This window comes from Hyla sarda, chromosome 6 (genome assembly GCF_029499605.1).
Source record: "Hyla sarda isolate aHylSar1 chromosome 6, aHylSar1.hap1, whole genome shotgun sequence".
In the NCBI taxonomy this organism is placed as follows: Eukaryota; Metazoa; Chordata; class Amphibia; order Anura; family Hylidae; genus Hyla; species Hyla sarda.
The window spans coordinates 156,978,196-156,995,427 of NC_079194.1; the positions used below are offsets into that span (position 1 = coordinate 156,978,196).

Here is a 17,232-nt window from a genome sequence, read left to right on the forward strand (position 1 = left end):
ATAGGTCAGTACAATTACATCAATCCCCAATTTATAAAGGTTATGTTTTATTTTAATACTTAACAAAAAGAAATGTAAACTTTAAGAAATATGTTCAAAATATCCCTATTCTGACATAATCTATAGTCTATATTGGGACCATTTTTGTTTAGATGGGACTTTTGGATCACTTTTCATCAAATTTCAGTTTGTTGACACAGTTCACTGTGCAGGATCATGAACCAAATATGTTTTTTTATCAATTCTTTATTTTCGTTTTAAGAAAATGTAACAATATAAAAACAATAACATGAAGTGGGTGTCGGCGCCACCCAAGTAATAACATCGTGGGGACAACAGGTCCATAGTAAAACAGACAAGCGTTGACTGCGCAGAGACAATATGAGAGAAGCCTTAGATACTGGGCCCGTCCACGTCGAGAATTAGCATGCGATCCAAAGTAGGGAAAAGAGTAATAGAAGACAGGGAGAAGAAGGGGTAAGGAGGGAAGAGAAAGAGTTCAAAGAGGAGGTTGGGGAGAGAAGAGAAAAGAAAGTGAAGGAGGTGAGGGGGAAGGGGGGGGGGGGGGAAACTGTAGAGACTCGGGGTTGGGCTAAGTGAGTAAGGGGCCGAGGTGTGTGAGGGGCGGATGGGATTATTAGGAAGACAGGACTCACAAGGGGGAAACAAATATAAAACAATGACCTGAAGGGAAAGGGAAGGAGGGGGTGGGGGGAAGAGGGGGGTGTGGACCAGCAGGGGGCAGCGCGGCTAATTCTGAGCGTGCAGGTACGCCTTCCAAGGTTTCCAGACCTGGAGGAAACGCTCGTGGTTGTGGCTACTCCAGCTGGAAAGTTCTTCCATCCTACACAGGTTAGAGACCTTACAAGTCCATTTCTGAAAAGAGGGTGGAGTCGAATGTTTCCAGTGGAGAGGTATTAGGGCTTTTGCTGCTGTTAGTAGGGGATTCAGCAGTGGCCTGTAGGCAGGGGGACAAGTAGGAGTGGGGAGCCCCAAGAATATCTGAGCCGGAGTGAGAAGGATATCGCACCCCATCACCGCCTTCAGTGCTCCTGTGATGTCTCTCCAGAAATGGGAGAGAAGCGGGAAAGACCACCAAATGTGTGATAGAGACCCTATATGTTTGTGGCATCGCCAACAAGAGGCGTCAGGGGTCAGGCCCCAAGCATGAAGCAATTCCGGGGTGCGGTACCAGCTGGATAACCACTTATTATGACCTTCCTGCAGCCTGACACATCGAGAAGTACCATGTGAGTGCTTGAGGATCCATTTAGATTCCTTGTCTGTAAGCTTCAGGCCCAATTCCTGTTCCCATGAGGAAAGGTAAAGGGGGGGGGGAGTTAGGAGTTTCGGAAATGTAGCAAGAGCGGTATACTGCCAGCTTTACGTGGTTTCCACTGGCAGCAGTAGACAAAGCCAGAGTTTCCAGCCAGTTCGGGTTGTCACCTACGCAGTATTTCTTCAGCAAGGAGGTATACGCTCTCCTGATTAAATACGATTGAAAGAAATTGAGTGGGACTGAGGGTAATAGGTCTGTCAGGGTAGTCTGCGTCGGGGGACGTCCGTCAGGGTACAAGTCCTTTAGTGGTATGTTCCTAAAGCACTGCCATATCCCGTCTGCCTCTTTACCATCGAGGTAAAGCACGATGAGCCAAATATTTATTTATTTTTTTATGTGTAAAAAAGGGGATTATTATAAGTACCGTAATCATCATAGTATTGATCAATTAAATCTGCGCTCTGCCTGATGCAGACTTTATTAGCAGAGCCAAAATGGTTGGCATGGAGGCCTTTAGAAGCGCTCTGCCAGTGATATTAACTGATCAGCACCAGGAGGATGCAGATCAGACCTTCATACCCACTGTCAAGCGTCCTTTGTATGCTGCAATCGCTATTGATCGCTGATGTCATTCATTAACATACCCACTGCTGTTTGCAGCCAACACTGATGACTATCAAGCGAGCTTAGCTTCATATTCCCCAAGTGGGCATGCAACGTAAATATGTCATGAAGGGATAGGTTTTGTTTCAGGTGACTTGACAAAGGTCCTTATTGGACCGAAACATTGGGACTGGAATTAACCTGTCTGTATGAGGCTACTGTCATACATGGCAGTGTTTTTTGAGAACTGCCACTGCAGTTTTTGAGCCACAGCAAACAGTAAGGAGACTGTAAATCCTTCCTTTATATTTCTCATTCCTTTTAAACCCACTTATTGCTTTGTCTTAAAAACTGCAGTGGTCATAGCTTACTGACTGTTTTGAGGTTTAGACCTTGCACGTACATAAAATTAATGGGGCCCCATAGCAAAAACTAGAATTGTAGTGCATGTAAACTGTGAAGGAGACAAAGCAATTAGTCATGTGCAGTGCGCACTATGTGTGAGAGACTCAGCTCGCCAGTTAAACAGTGCCAGCAGCAGAACATTTCTGCTCATTGCCCAGCCAAGTCTATCTCTGAAGGCTCCAAGTCCGGTACCTTCAGTCTAGGGTAGGGTACTCAACTACTTTCAGATATGGTCCACTTACCAGGATCTGTTTTTAGGTGAAGGTCTAAGTGGAACACCAGTAGTAAATATGCAGAACAGTGACATCTTCTTGGAGTCATTCTTTTTCCTTGTTTCTTCTTCAAACTGCCATAATGACTTCTTCCAGTCGTGACTCTTTTCTGCAGAATGTGCCATAAAAACATCTAAGGCTCCTTTCTTTCCCAGTACATATCCCACCTCTATACAATCTCCCCATCTATAGTCCCCCAAATGATAATAATGGCCTCTTAGTGCCCCTCACTGTAAAAATGGTAAGTACATCCCTTGTTAGGTAGACGGGTTCCCCAATAAGTATGTTTCCGACAGCAGTTAGGTAGTTCCCTAATTAGGTAGGTGTGTCAGTAGGTAGTTCCTCTATTATACAGATATTCAAACTTCCATACAAAAGTAAAATAAGCATGTAGCACCCACAATTCAGTTGACTTCACATATTCATGCTTTATTACATCATAACAGAAGAGCAATACAAAAATGTGCATGACATAGATCAAACTGCATGTGTGCAAGGGTGTACAGGAGGTGACAGCACGTTTCACACTGACCAGCTCTTCTTCTAGCTTTATTTATCTGCCTACTTTTTCAAGTACATATACAAAAAGCAAACAGCTGGGGTAGTTATAGCAACATATAAACTATCTTTCACATACTGTTAAACTGATAACACTTGTTATTATGTGTAATTAAACCCAATTACAAATGTTAATTAAACTTTGAAAACCACTGTAGAACTTTTTTCGTCGTTGGACAACTACTTTAATATGGTCAATTAGAAAGTATGCAGTATAATGCCACAAACATAGTAGTGCTTTTGGGGGGGGTCCCAGACATCCCTTCTGTAGTCACTGAGACACGTGTATGATGCAATGTAGCCCTGGCCCAACTGTTGTGACTGGTAGGATGTTGATGGGGAGATGGATACACCTCTTTACAGCCTCCTTTAGCAGGTATGACGCAACAAGATAGTTGAGCAGTGGTACTGCCAGGTGGAAGTCCCTGAGTAACCCCACACTATAGAATAAGCTTCATGGTTATCGAAGAGCTGCTTGATTCTGAGGAGTATAAATAGCCTCCTCACTAGTGGGCACTTGGCTCATATACCTGCACACGTGCCAGACAATTACTTCAGCCACTGGAACAAATTCCAGTTTCAAACAACAAACGGTAACAATTCTGAGCCGCGTGCACAACCTGCTGGTAAATTAATGTCAAGTAAGGTGCCAGTTTTGCTTCAGTCTCCGCAGGCCACGAGTGACAGCAGTGGCTATGAATGCTGATATGTGGGTCACTCATCATACCGTAGTTTCCATACAAATTAATTGCCGAAGCCAGATATTTGGCAGTAATTTAAATAGCTCTATGCTGGTGTCAATCACTGCTCAAATGATGTGATTTTACAATGCCCAGGAGCAGAATCTGGAAGTTTATTGAGATATTAAATGGGGTGAGGGGGTCCCTAAAGTGCTAATTTGGTTACATTGTTTATAAATAGAAGTAAACTGTTCAGCCAGTAAATATGCAAATCATGGAAGAAAGTGGGTAAAGCGTCACTGTAAAAGGTACAAGCAGCGATATGTATTTTTATATTATCCTGACGCCACAAAAAGACAGCGCAGGGAGATATTTATAGCCAGCAGCGGGGTCATCATCCTCTCTCTCCAGGGTATGGAAGACAACAGGAAGAATCTCATTCCATTTATCTCCCCTATTATATTAATATCAGAACCTGTATCTTTGGCTCTGTCTCGCAACTCCAGAGAAGCACTTAGGGTCCTGATATATTACAGAGCGCACAGAGGTAGCTCACTTTATCTCCAGTCCTATCTGCCGTCTACAGTGTGACGATTAGATATATACATTGCCGAGGTCTGTTATCTAAATCATATGGAACACTAAGGAGCGGTGGATTGTTGTGTTGTAAAACTATATACATGTCATCACTGCCTTCTATACTTTCCATACTAATCATAGAAGTACAAATAGACTCCGGACTGCTAAGACTTTTGTTCCATTTTACTGCCCACTTGTAGTACCTGTTTTTTGTGTGTATAAGCTCCACATACTGCAGTGTGAACACTTCCAGTCATAACAAAACATCTGGCAGCTATTTGAAGGTGTCCTTAATATCAATACAGGAGAGAAAATTAGTCCACAGTCACAATTATACCACAATGAGATGTTAACATTGTAATAATCTGTCAATACAGGACGGTTTTTCAGTTATCAGTGCTTTTATATTTTTTTTGTCTTGTTTCCTCTGTAGCTGGAGTGCCAAATTGTACCTGACCCCCAGTAACATTGTCCTGCTGACGGCCATCGCCCTCATTGGGGTTTGTGTTTTCATTCTGGCAATAATTGGCATCCTGCACTGGCAAGAGAAGGTAAGCACTGCGTAATAATAGTAGATACTGCAGAGGCAATAATGTCCATATACAATTATTCTGCTTAATATTCAAGTCCTAGTTTTAGAAGTGGCTGTATTTACTTTTTGTGATATTCAGCCATCAACCATAAAGATAACAATGTTTCTAATATAACTTGAGGAAAAGTCAAATTTTGACTAAAGGCCTAGGCTCACCCATTTTTCACTGCCAGTCTGCCATGCTACTTTAATATTCAGCACTATTTTTCTCTGCTTCTGAATTTAATGAGTAGCTGTCATTAAACCATATTTTCTAAACTTACTCAGATTATATTCCCTAACTGATCCTAACACCCCTCCTGCCCTTTAAAACATTTTGTGAACTTTAAAAAGTCTGTATCATACCTTTCCCCTTGCTCACATAGTGTGAGCTCCTGGCAGGGAGAAAGTGGGTGTTCACTGCAGGTGGGACGTCACTGAAGCCTGCGAGCGCTTTGCCCTGCACGCACTTCCTGAGTTTGGTCTCTTGCCAGGCCGGGAGGAGACCAAACTAACTGTTTGACTTTTGGCAGGAAACAGAACACAGCCACCTAGTGGCCATTTTTTCAGTCACATTAAAAACATATAAAGGTTGAGAATTTTTATTAACAAGTAAATGGCAAAGTTTCTTATAATTGCATAAGGAGCAAAATATTAAAAGTTTGGTGACAGGTACTCTTTAATTCTGGTTTAAATGCCTTTCTCTGTTGGACTGGTGAAAATGATTTACTTAACTTTTATTTTTTAAAATAGAAATGAATAACAATACACCAGAACACTAAGGTACTACAAGTCCCAGGACATCCTAAATAGATGATAACACACGTGAACACTATGGTATTAAGTTTCAGGTTCACAAAAGGGGTAAAAATGTTTAAAGAAAACATAGACTTGCATGCCACATATTATATTTATATATATATTTAGCTCTGAAAAAAAATAAGTAAATAGACCACTATATACTGCTGACAACATTACAAGTTCCTAATAAAATATTGTCTTTTAGAGATCTCTTTAATAACTGGTAAAAATAATCAAAAGTGATGCATTGTTTTCAGACCTTAAAGGAGTAGTCCAGTGGTGAACAACTTATCCCCTATCCTAAGGATAGGGGATAAGTTGCAGATCGCGGGGGGGTCTGACTGCTGGGGCCCCCCGCGATCTCCTGTACGGGGCCCCGACAGCCCGCGCGAAGGGGGCTTGTCGACCACCGCACAAAGCGACGGCCGACACGCCCCCTCAATAAAACTCTATGGCAGAGCCGGAGCGCTGCCTTCGGCAATCTCCGGCTCTGCCATAAAGATGTCTTGAGTGGGCGTGTTTGCCGCCGCTTCGTGCGGTGGTCGACACCCGCTATCTGGCCGGAGAGCCTGGCCCCCGTACAGAGAGATCGCAGGGGGCCCCAGCGGTCGGACCCTCCCGCGATCTCAAACTTATCCCCTATCCTTAGGATAGGGGATACGTTTTTCACCACTGGACTACCCCTTTAAATAATACAAAGAAAATTAATGTTGTTGTTTTTAACAACAAAATACTAAGGTTATAACTTAGGGGGTGCTGAAAAATCTTTTTTTTTTTTTTTTTGGTGGACTAACAGCTTTCATGTGTCTTGGCTTAAAGGGGTACTCCGCCCCTAAACATCTTATCCCCTATCCAAAGGATAGGGGATAAGATGTCTGATCGCGGGAGTCCCGCCTCTGGGGACCCCGCATTCTACCATGCGGCACCCACCTGTAACAGCGCTTCCGGGACCACTGAAGGCCCTCAGGCTAATACCATCCCTACCACGGAGATTGAAGATCGTGACGTCACCACTCCGCCCCCGTGTGACGTCACACCCCGCCCCCTCAATGCAAGTCTATGGGAGGGGGCGTGACAGCTCGACTGTAGAGAACATACATTATTATTATGCAATAGCATAACATTGATTTATGTAGGCCATCTAATGATGGCTTATAATAGGCCCCTGTGTAAAAAATAAAATAAAAAAGTGTGTAGATAAAAGTTTCGGGTTTTTTTGTTTTCTTTCTTAAGTATAAAAAAAATCCCCCATTTTTTAAATTAATGATTAATATAATAACACATTTCATGTGTTGACACATTTCATTCCCAAAAAAATGTAATAAAAAGTGATCAAAATGTAAGAACTACACAAAAACTACAGCTCTTGGTGCAAAAAATAAACCCTAACACAGATCCGTAGGTAGAAAATAAGGACCCAGGGGACTGGAAACAGCTTACTGGAAGCACAGGAGCTGCCTTCATTGGGCAATACTAAAAATTGGCATACCAGCCATGAGGAAGAGATCACAAGACTCCCTGAACCAGGTAAACAGCATTTTAAAAGGAATCACCCGCACTGTATACCTGAATACCGCAGGTAGTCCTGCTGTCAGTATCCCTTTAACATATATGTGTATGTACCATATTCACTGTATTTGTACAATGACCCTCTTGTACAATGCCTGTAACAGAAGGCATTTATTCCAGGTCCATATTATTAAGAATACAAGTATTTCAGGACATTAGGGTTAATAATGTATCTTTTCTGTAATAACGTTTTAGCCTTGTACAGATTTGTACTAGGAAAGGCAATTTCTTTCTTTGGCAAAACAGACTTGTGCACGCTGGCTTGTTGATCATTAGTAAGTGGACCCACTGGGTGCGGGGGTCATGTGACGTCACAGCCACGCCCCTCGTGACATCACGCCCCCTCAATGCAAGTCTATGGGAGGGGGCTTGACATTCGTCATGCCCCCTCCCATAGACTTGCATTGAGGGGGCGTGGTGTGACGTCACAACCCCCACAGCCTGTGCCCAGCATTTGGAACTAAATGTTCCAGACACTGGGGCTGTGGAGTACCCCTTTAACCAGTTTTATAGGCTGTTATACTGATAATGGTACTGTAGCACATGGGGATGGGGGCAGAAATGGCTGCTTTGAGATGCTGCTGATGGCATTTTCCAATGCAGACCCTTCACAGATACCTTAAACTAGATAACCTGCTAGTTCAGCATTGATCGTAAAGAGCATTATAGATTTGTGGTATTTTCTTACTTCCAGTAGTGCGGATTTGTCTTTTTCTTCCTTTTTTTGTATTCTCAGTGATACTAGCTGCCCACACTTATGATGATGGAAATTAGGGCAGATAAGCATAACGCTTCAGGGCAACTGTAGACTAAAATACCTAGATGGTGTGACTGATCTCAGACTATTTTGGTCATATAATCAGGCTGCTAGGAAATAGGGCACTGTTAGTAAGATCATTTCAAGATGTTCTTTTTTTCTTATTTCAAGTGACATAAAGGCCTGGAAACAAGCACAATGCAGCACTTATCCTGAGTTACATCCTGTAATGTTCTCTCATGTTACAGTCAGAATTCTGCTGGTGGGGTTACTGTGTACATACGTTATCTGTCCCCAAGAAATGATTCAGTCATCTGATAAGCTATGCTAAGCAGTTATAGGGTATGTGTTGACAAGCTGTTTCCAATAGGAACTAGCAGAATTGTAAATGCAAATCTGGAGTACAAGGCTGTAACAGCAGGCAAATCACTTCTTTATACATTGTGTAAATATATCCTATGTTTGATTTTACTTATGCCATTTTGACTTCTTTCCACTGCTCTCAAAGGCTTTCATTGTGCAGAGCAAGACAGCAAAATGGAGGCTGGAATGGAGGTCTAGCCTCTTCAGCAATGAGTCCTTTTGTCTCTGAAGCAGTAATAGCCAGAGATTGGTAATAAAATAATTTCACTTTGGTCCTACTCCTGGGATTATGGTTAGGATTGGTATAATGTATGCTAGTTATACCCCTCTAGTTTTCACTACAGATATACTAACATCTTGTTAGTTGCAGAACGGGTGGTATAGCAATTTCTCTGATGTGTTCCAGGAGCCATGATGCTTGTGCTACTGTGAGCAGCCTGCATGGCCTAAAGTTGCTAGGGTGGCCAGAATATTCTCTGGGCTTGTCACCTATCGAGCACATTTGGGACATCATTGTTGGCAATTGCAAAGCGAGCTGCCAGCAGCAGATCTTGATGATTTGAGTGCCCAAGTGCATTCAACATGGCAGAACGTTCCTCAGACAACCATTAGTAACCTCATTGATAGCATGCCAAGGTGTATAAGTGCGTTTCAAATCAAGATGTTCATAATATTTTGTATCTATTTTTTTATACTGCATTTCATTAACAAGTTTATAAATCCTGTGATTTCTATAACTCCACAACTTACTTCTTGGTGTTGCAATTTCAGTGTTTAAGTTTATGTGCTCTGATCCATTCATGCATCAAACTGGTGTATGTGCAACCATGCTATTAGAGGCTGTAACTTGAGATCAGCTAATACGTGTCAAACACTGCAGTAACCAGGCACATTATTGTAAGGGGCATTGTAAAATCATGCTCCCATCCAACCAGATTGGGTGGGAAGAGACAAAATTACATGCAGGACTTGTGTGTAAAACTCCTTGCACTTTGTATGGTTGCCTTTAGCAACTCAATGACCCAGCATGCACTTGCATCTGTCCACACCCGATGTGATTGGATGAAAGAGCGACCTCACAGTGACACGTAAAGGTAAATCTAGCATGCCATGAAAGCCATATATATCTTACTGTTTGCACAAAGCCACATTAACGTATTTGGAATCCTGTGAAATCACTGTGCAGCCATGGAAATGAGCAGTAGAGGTTTCTTTAAATACATATTTAAGCGTGAGGCTCTGAATACACAAGCAGCGTGCAGCAGAGAGGCCGGAGCTTGTTAGCAGCTAATGACTTGTTTGATCATGAGGAATTGAACATTTTTGGATCATTAATACAGAATTATATACGTTATAAACTGGACTTTATTAGCGAATGATAAAGAGCGAAGACTTTGGGATCTGCCACTGCATCACTAACAACTCAATGAGGGTCTCCTCAAACAAGGACATTTAATAGGCTAACATTGCCCTTCCCCTTCTTTTCTGTGTTTCAGAAAGCAGATGATCGGGAAAAGCGACAAGAGGCTCATCGCTTTCATTTTGACGCAATGTGATCCGCAACAGCTCGTTGGATACTGACGCCACAATTATCCTGATGAACAACAGGAAAATGAGATATCTGTATATATTGCACTCCGTTTTAATTTATTGGTGTGTCCACAAGATACAATGATTTGAAGGGCATCCAGTAAACCCAACATAAGGATGTCTGATGATATTTTACATTCTGTCGTGTGGTGTATAATTTATTGGAAGGGATTGTGTTACTTGAATGTCTGGGAATTATAATGTATGTCATCACAGCTCAGTGGGGGTTATTTATAAAGCCATTGCTGTCACCCCTGGCAAGTAATCCAATAACTAGCCTCAACCTCCAGTTCCCGAATAAGGGCTAAAACCTGATTGGTTGCCATAGGCTACTGCATTGGTGTTCATGCTTATGCGTGACTCCCATCATCTCCCATCATTTATACCTGCTATTTTTCTGTTATTTTGCATGTTTGCACAAGACTAACGAAAAATAAAGTGGCTTTTTTTATGCTGTTATTGTGGTGACCCAGTGGGGAAGTGTTTTGTAGGATAGGATAATTAGTAGTTACTGGGAAAGCTTTGATTTTCTAAAATATCTGTTGCCCACACAAAGCCATACACATGCAACTTGCTGGAAACTAAAGACAGTATGGAGGCATGTGGCACTGTGCACATCATGTATGAGATTACTGCCCAGTACAACCAGCCACAACTCAGCTTTCATTATTCTACTGCAGTTGTTGAAGAAATGTATAGGGTAGAATTCTGTGAGCAACAAGGCCATAAGTCCATGGTGCCTCATACCATCCCACAATAGCCAATCAGGATTGCAGCTTGCAACCTGTCTTAGGAAGGCTGTAAACTGATTGGTCATTGTCGATAAGAGTTATTTCTTGAAATCTCTTACTTACCGGCAAATGTAACAATTGAATTTGTGTTGCTTGTTTCAGTGGTGCATCGGGGTTCTTAATTCTATACTGATTTCCATTTGGTTAATGAATGATTTGCCAAATTGATGTGTATGTTGTGTTATGTTTGATTGCAGATGTTAAAGGTATGCAGATGCTTTTTTTTAACCAACTGCCGCTGTAATACAGGAGGGCACCATAACATTGTACAGGACTTATGCTGCGTTACTGTATACTGCACACTAAGGAAAGCGGCACCTGCTGTAATTGATAACACTACAGTGGTCCCTCAAGTTACAATATTAATCGGTTCCAGGACGACCATTGCATGTTGAAACCATTGTATGTGGAGACCATAACTCAATGGAAAATGTCATCCAAAAATAGGAAAAGGTGAGAATTAAAGAAAAATAAGTAGATAACTAATAGAGATAAAGCAAATCCTTACATATAAAAGTAATAAAGATCTGCTGGGAGCTGTAAATCACTGTCTATGTCAGTGTTTCCCAACCAGGGTGCCTCCAGCTGTTGCAAAACTACAACTCCCAGCATGCCCGGACAGCCGTTGGCTGTCCGGGCATGCTGGGAGTTGTAGTTTTGCAACAGCTGGAGGCACCCTGTTTGGGAAACAATGGTTTATGTAGAGGACAGGAGCTTCTTCAGGGTCCTATACAGTACACACACTGTCCTAAATGGAGCCACCCTTACTTGGTGTCCAAAGGAGCAGCTAACCCCATCACCGGTAAGGAGTAGTACAGAACTTGTAGTTCCTCCCTGTACTGTAGGGGGCGCTACCAGACAGCCAGTCAGTGCATACGCTTCAGTAATACAGGTGATTTACCAGTAAAATGCCCATTCTGATTGGTCAGTTCCTCCAGTTGTGACACATTTCGCAGATCTGGACTGTCTGTAGCATTGTATGTTGAGTCTGGTTTCAAGTTACAATGGTCCAGAAAAGACCATTGTATGTTGAAACTATTGTATGTTGAGGCCATTGTAAGTTGAGGGATCACTGTATTATAAAACACAAATAGTTATGTAAAACATTCATCTCCAACCTGTTGCTCCCCATCTGTTACTAACCTACCACTCCCAGCCTGCTCTGAGTTGTAGTTTTCCAACAACTGGAAAACATGGATTTAGAAGAGTTCTGACGATATTTGTTGTATGTTGCTCTGTAGGCTTGCAGTATGTTCTATTAGGTTATTACTGAATTGCCTTTACTGCATACTGATGAATGCCAGTACAGACTAGAATTTGACATTTCCAGGGACACCTTTCTGCTTTGTTCTGTTAATACTCTTAGTATGAATGTTGCTGTCAAACACTCCATTCCTGTATTTTGTCCTGTGCGCTGATAAACTTACGTCTCACAATCAGATTCATGTATTTCTTACTGATCAGTGATTACATAAGAGGTGACATTTCAGAATATGTGTCCTGTATCTCAGCTAAAGTGTTATCATTGAGTAACAGTATTCCTGCTGCTAATGAGAAGTAGGGGGTGACCCTATTGTAATATTAATGCTGCCATTTTATAACATGATACACAGCCACACATATAATGCATTAGATGTTTGGATTACATTGGAGCACTCCATATCCTGCATGCTAATAAAGAAATAGAACATTTCTGATCGGTAAAGTAATTATTGACCACAGGTGGAGAAAACAAAGGGGTGCACATTTTTGCCTTCTTGTGAAGACCTGTACTGCAGGAACACCCACCCCTCCCACCAGAGAATCTTGACAGGTATCTGATACTAAAAGATAACATGGACTCCTCATTTAGGTGGATGAGTACCAGTTACCTATCTGAAGGCTTTAGCATCTTTCATCTCTGTGGCTTAAAGGGATTCTCCCCTGGAGTACATTATTATTATTATTATTTTTAAATCAACTGGTGCCAGAAAGTTAAACAGATTTGTAAATTACTTCTATTTAAAAATCTTAATCCTTCCAGTACTTATCAGCTGCTGTATGCTCCAGAGGAAGTTCTTTTCTTTTTTTTATTTCCTTTCTGTCTGACAGAAAATAAATTCAAAAAGAAAAAACTTCCTGTGGAGCATATAGCAGCTGATAAGTACTGGAAGGATTAAGATTTTTAAGCAGAAGTAATTTACAAATCTGTTTACATCACACGGGGGCGGAGGCGTGACGACGTCACACGCCGCCGGCCCGGTGGTCGCCCGTAATCAGACCCGGAGTGAACACGCTCCGGGGAATGATTACAAACGGCATACCGCGTGCATGATCACGGGCGTCCCCAGCAGCGGGACTCCCGCGATTGGATAGGGGATAAGATGTGTAAGCACCGGAGAACCCCTTTAAGCAATTCAATGTTCATTATATATAGAAAGTTATTGGGTGTAGAAAACCCAATTTATTTCAACAAAAAAAAAAAACATATAAACATATTCAGAAGATGAAGACGCCACCACATAATTCCTTTTTGGTATTTTTGCTTACATTCTCAAAATGTTTTGCAACACAAACCAAGAATCCTGAAAATCTTAAGGTGCCCATAAAGCTTAGACCAGTGTTTCCCAACAGTGTGCCTCCTGCTGTTGCAAAAGTACAACAATTAGCATGCCCGAACAGCCGTTGCAACAGCTAGAGGCATGCTGGTTGGGAAACACTACCTTAGACTAAAGTGTGTGACAGCCTCCCAACACTCCCCAGACAGAGGATGTCGGTAGGGAGAAGGGTCGGGCATGTTGGATTTTTATCTACCAATCCTATTGTTCTAGGAGGGATAAGCTGGCCCCAGAGCTGCTTACAGCCTACACCTCATCATAAGGGAAGAACATTTGGCTATGCCGAATGGTCATGTGTAAGGGAAGGTTGTGAGAGATAACCGTCAGCCAACAGTTACCAGAAGTGTAACCACCCTTAGGCTATATTCATTTTTTGCCCACTTTTTGGACCATAAAATGGCCATGTTATTGCTCGAAAAGTGAACAGCCATTTGTTATAGACACACGCTAATTTTACAGACTTAATTCTTATCACCAAAAAATGTTTGGTCTGTATTTTCCTGCCCTGAAAAAAGTTTGTAGGGTGTAAACATGACCCTTGGGTGTTTTCACAAGTACATGCAATCATTGAATACAAAACCAGGAATGGATTTTACAGGAAGAGAAGTCTGCCTTTCCTTTACATGTTTACTCCATTTACAATCTGTTCCTGGTTTTGTATTTAATATTTTTTATTAGAACGTGTGAACACCCCCCCTCATTTGATATGTCCAATAAAAAGTGTAACCTCTAGAGGAAAAATGAAGGACCAAGTACCAGAGGAACAAACTCCCGCAATGTATCGCAGATGATTTTGCATTGATTGAGCTTTCAATGGAAGCCTTTCAAATCAGTGATCTGTCTAATCTGACTGACAGCCAAGGGTACCTGGGATTCAGCAGAAATAAATGCGTGCCTATATTTACAGCTGGAGCAGAACAGAGTTTGATTTTTGGCACAAATAAATCCTTGTTCACACAAGCATGTTTTATGCCTATGTTTGCATTATTTGTTGCAGTACTTCTTGTAATGAATACCTCTGCAATATGGTACTGAGGTAATTTGCCACTTTTTTGTTTAACATTTATTTTGCATTCTCATTGAATTAATGAGAAAAGTCCTCCATATTGAATTAAAGGAATTTAGTGATACGGTGTGTGTGCATCGATTCCTGTTGATGCTATATTATGGCCACTCGGATGGCACAATGAGCTTATTTGCATTAGCCCTTATTTAATATGTTAATATAGTAGAGGTAACGTTCAACAAAAAATTCAGCTCTATATACACTGCTCAAAAAAAATAAAGGGAACACTAAGATAAGGGTGCATTCACACCACGCTTTTGCAATCCAGTTCCCGTATACGTTTTCAATGTGAAACCCGCATGAAACCGTATTGAAAACCGTATGCATTGACTCTCCATTGAAAACCACATGCCAAACGATGCATCCGGTAGCATCCGTTTTGCGTCTTGTACGTTTTTGTCCGTTTTTTTTCCCGTCACCAAAACCGTAGCCTACCATGGTTTTTCGTCCGGGTGAAAAAACGTATTAAACCGTATATGGTTTTTTTTTTAACATGGGGGTCAATGGGAACCGTATAGAACCGTATGTGCATATGGTTCCATACGGTCTGCATCATACGGTTTTTGACTTTGCACAGTTTTTTTTTTCTTGAAATTTCAATCAAGCAAGTGAAACTTTATTCATAATGGAGGGAAAAGTTAAAAACGTGTACGATTTTTTCTTAAAAACGGATGCAACCGGACATCATTTTTCAAACTGCATATGGGTTAAAATTTGTACACGTTTTGATACAGTTTAGTCCGGTTTTGAGGAATCAGGTTTTCATCAAAACCTGATACGGGAACTGTATTGCAAAAACGTGATGTGAATGCAGCCTACCACAGATCTGAATAAATGAACTAATCGTATGAAATACTTTCATCTTTACATAGTTGAATGTGCTGAGAACAAAAATTATCAATGGAAATCAAATTTATCCACCCATGGAGGTCTGGATATGGAGTCACACTCAAAATCAAAGTGGAAAACCATACTACAGGCTGATCCAACTTTCATGTAATGTCCTTAAAACAGGTCACAATGAGGCTCAGTGTGTGGCCTCCACATGCCCGTATGACCTCCCTACAATGCCTGGGCATGCTCCTGATGAGGTGACAGATGGTCTCCTGAGGGATGTCCTCCCAGACCTGGACTAAAGCATCCACCAACTCCTGGACAGTCTGTGGTGCAACGTGGCGTTGTGGATGGAGCGAGACATGATGTCCCAGATGTGCTCAATCGGATTCAGGTCTGGGGAAGGGGCGGGCCAGCATATGGTCTCACAAGGGGTCTGGGGATCTCATCTCGGTACCTAATGGGAGTCAGGGTACCTCTGGCAAGCACATGGAGGGCTGTGTGACCCCCTAAAGAAATGCCACTCCACACCATTACTGACCCACCGCCAAACCGGTCATGCTGGCGGATTTTGTAGGCAGCAGAACGTTCTCCACAGCATCTCCAGTCACGTCTGTCACATGGGCTCAGTGTGAACCTGCTTTCATCTGTGAAGAGCACAGGGTGCCAGTGGCAAATTTGCCAATCTTGGTGTTCTCTGGCAAATGCCAAACGTCCTGCACGGTGTTGAGCTGTAAGCACAACCCCCACCTGTTGATGTTGGGTGCTCATACCACCCTCACGGAGTCGGTTTCTAACAGTTTGAGTGGACACGTGCACATTTGTGACCTCCTGGAGGTCATTTTGCAGGGCTCTGGCAGTGCTCCTTCTGATCCTCCTTGCACAAAGGCGGAGGTAGCGGTCCTGCTGCTGGATTGTTGCCCTCCTATGGCCTCCTCCATGTCTCCTGATGTACTGGCCTGTCTCCTGGTAGCGCCTCCATGCTCTTGACACTACGCTGACAGACACAGCAATCCTTTTTGCCACAGCTCGCATTGGTGTGCCATCCTGGATGAGCTGCTCTACCTGAGCCACTTGTGTGGGTTGTAGACTCCATCTCATGATACCACTAGAGTGAAAGCACTGCCAGCATTCAAAAGTGACCAAAACATCAGCCAGGAAGCATAGGAACTGAGAAGTGGTCTGTGGTCACACCTGCAGAACCACTCCTTTATTGGGGGTGTCTTGCTAATTGCCTATAATTTCCACCTGTTGTCTGTTCCATTTGCACAACAGCATGTGAAATTGATTGTCAATCAGTGTTGCTTCCTGAGTGGACAGGGTGATTTCACAGAAGTGTGATTGACTTGGAGTTACATTGTGTTGTTTAAGTGTTCCCTTTATTTTTTTGAGCAGTGTATCTGACTTGTGCCATAGACACAAAATTCCATATTCTGTATATACAGTAAGCCTACCAGTCTCCTTGACCTTTTCCCACCCACACTCTTACAACAAATTCACATGTTTTGTCCTTGCAGCTTCCATTACATCCTGATCAAAGGAGAGCATTTTTTAATTATGTAATAAAAAAATATTCATAGTGAGTTTCTAATATTAAGTTAATGTTGCTGTCATTATTATTATCCTTATGAATTTGTCACTTTTTTTATGCTATTGAAATGCTAGACACTCCTTGCATAATGCACAGAAAAAGGGAATGAGACCTCAAAAGGGAGGGGGTAGAATTCACCCCAGGATAATGGGAAGGAAATAAGAAAATCCATGAATGTCAGTTTTTTTTTCTTTTTCTTTATTTTTTATAGAAACCGTGAAAACTTTAGGGAATGAGCTGTAACAATCTGCCTTCGTTTGATCGTAACAAATGCACTGAGGGAAATCTAGGACATGAGTAGAATGGTGCAGTAGATACATCTGGCA

General features: G+C 42.1%; 1 protein-coding gene across 1 annotated transcript in view; it reads left to right on the forward strand.

Moving 5' to 3' along the window:
• ITFG1 (integrin alpha FG-GAP repeat containing 1) overlaps positions 1 to 12,257 on the forward strand; it is a 267,878-nt gene extending 255,621 nt beyond the window's left edge. Inside the window, exons 17-18 of the mRNA XM_056525641.1 lie at positions 4,810 to 4,927; positions 9,934 to 12,257. Coding sequence (XP_056381616.1) covers positions 4,810 to 4,927; positions 9,934 to 9,993 — 178 coding nt within the window. The 3' untranslated portion in view covers positions 9,994 to 12,257. The remainder of the gene's footprint in view (positions 1 to 4,809; positions 4,928 to 9,933) is intronic.
• The last annotated feature ends 4,975 nt before the right edge of the window (positions 12,258 to 17,232 follow it).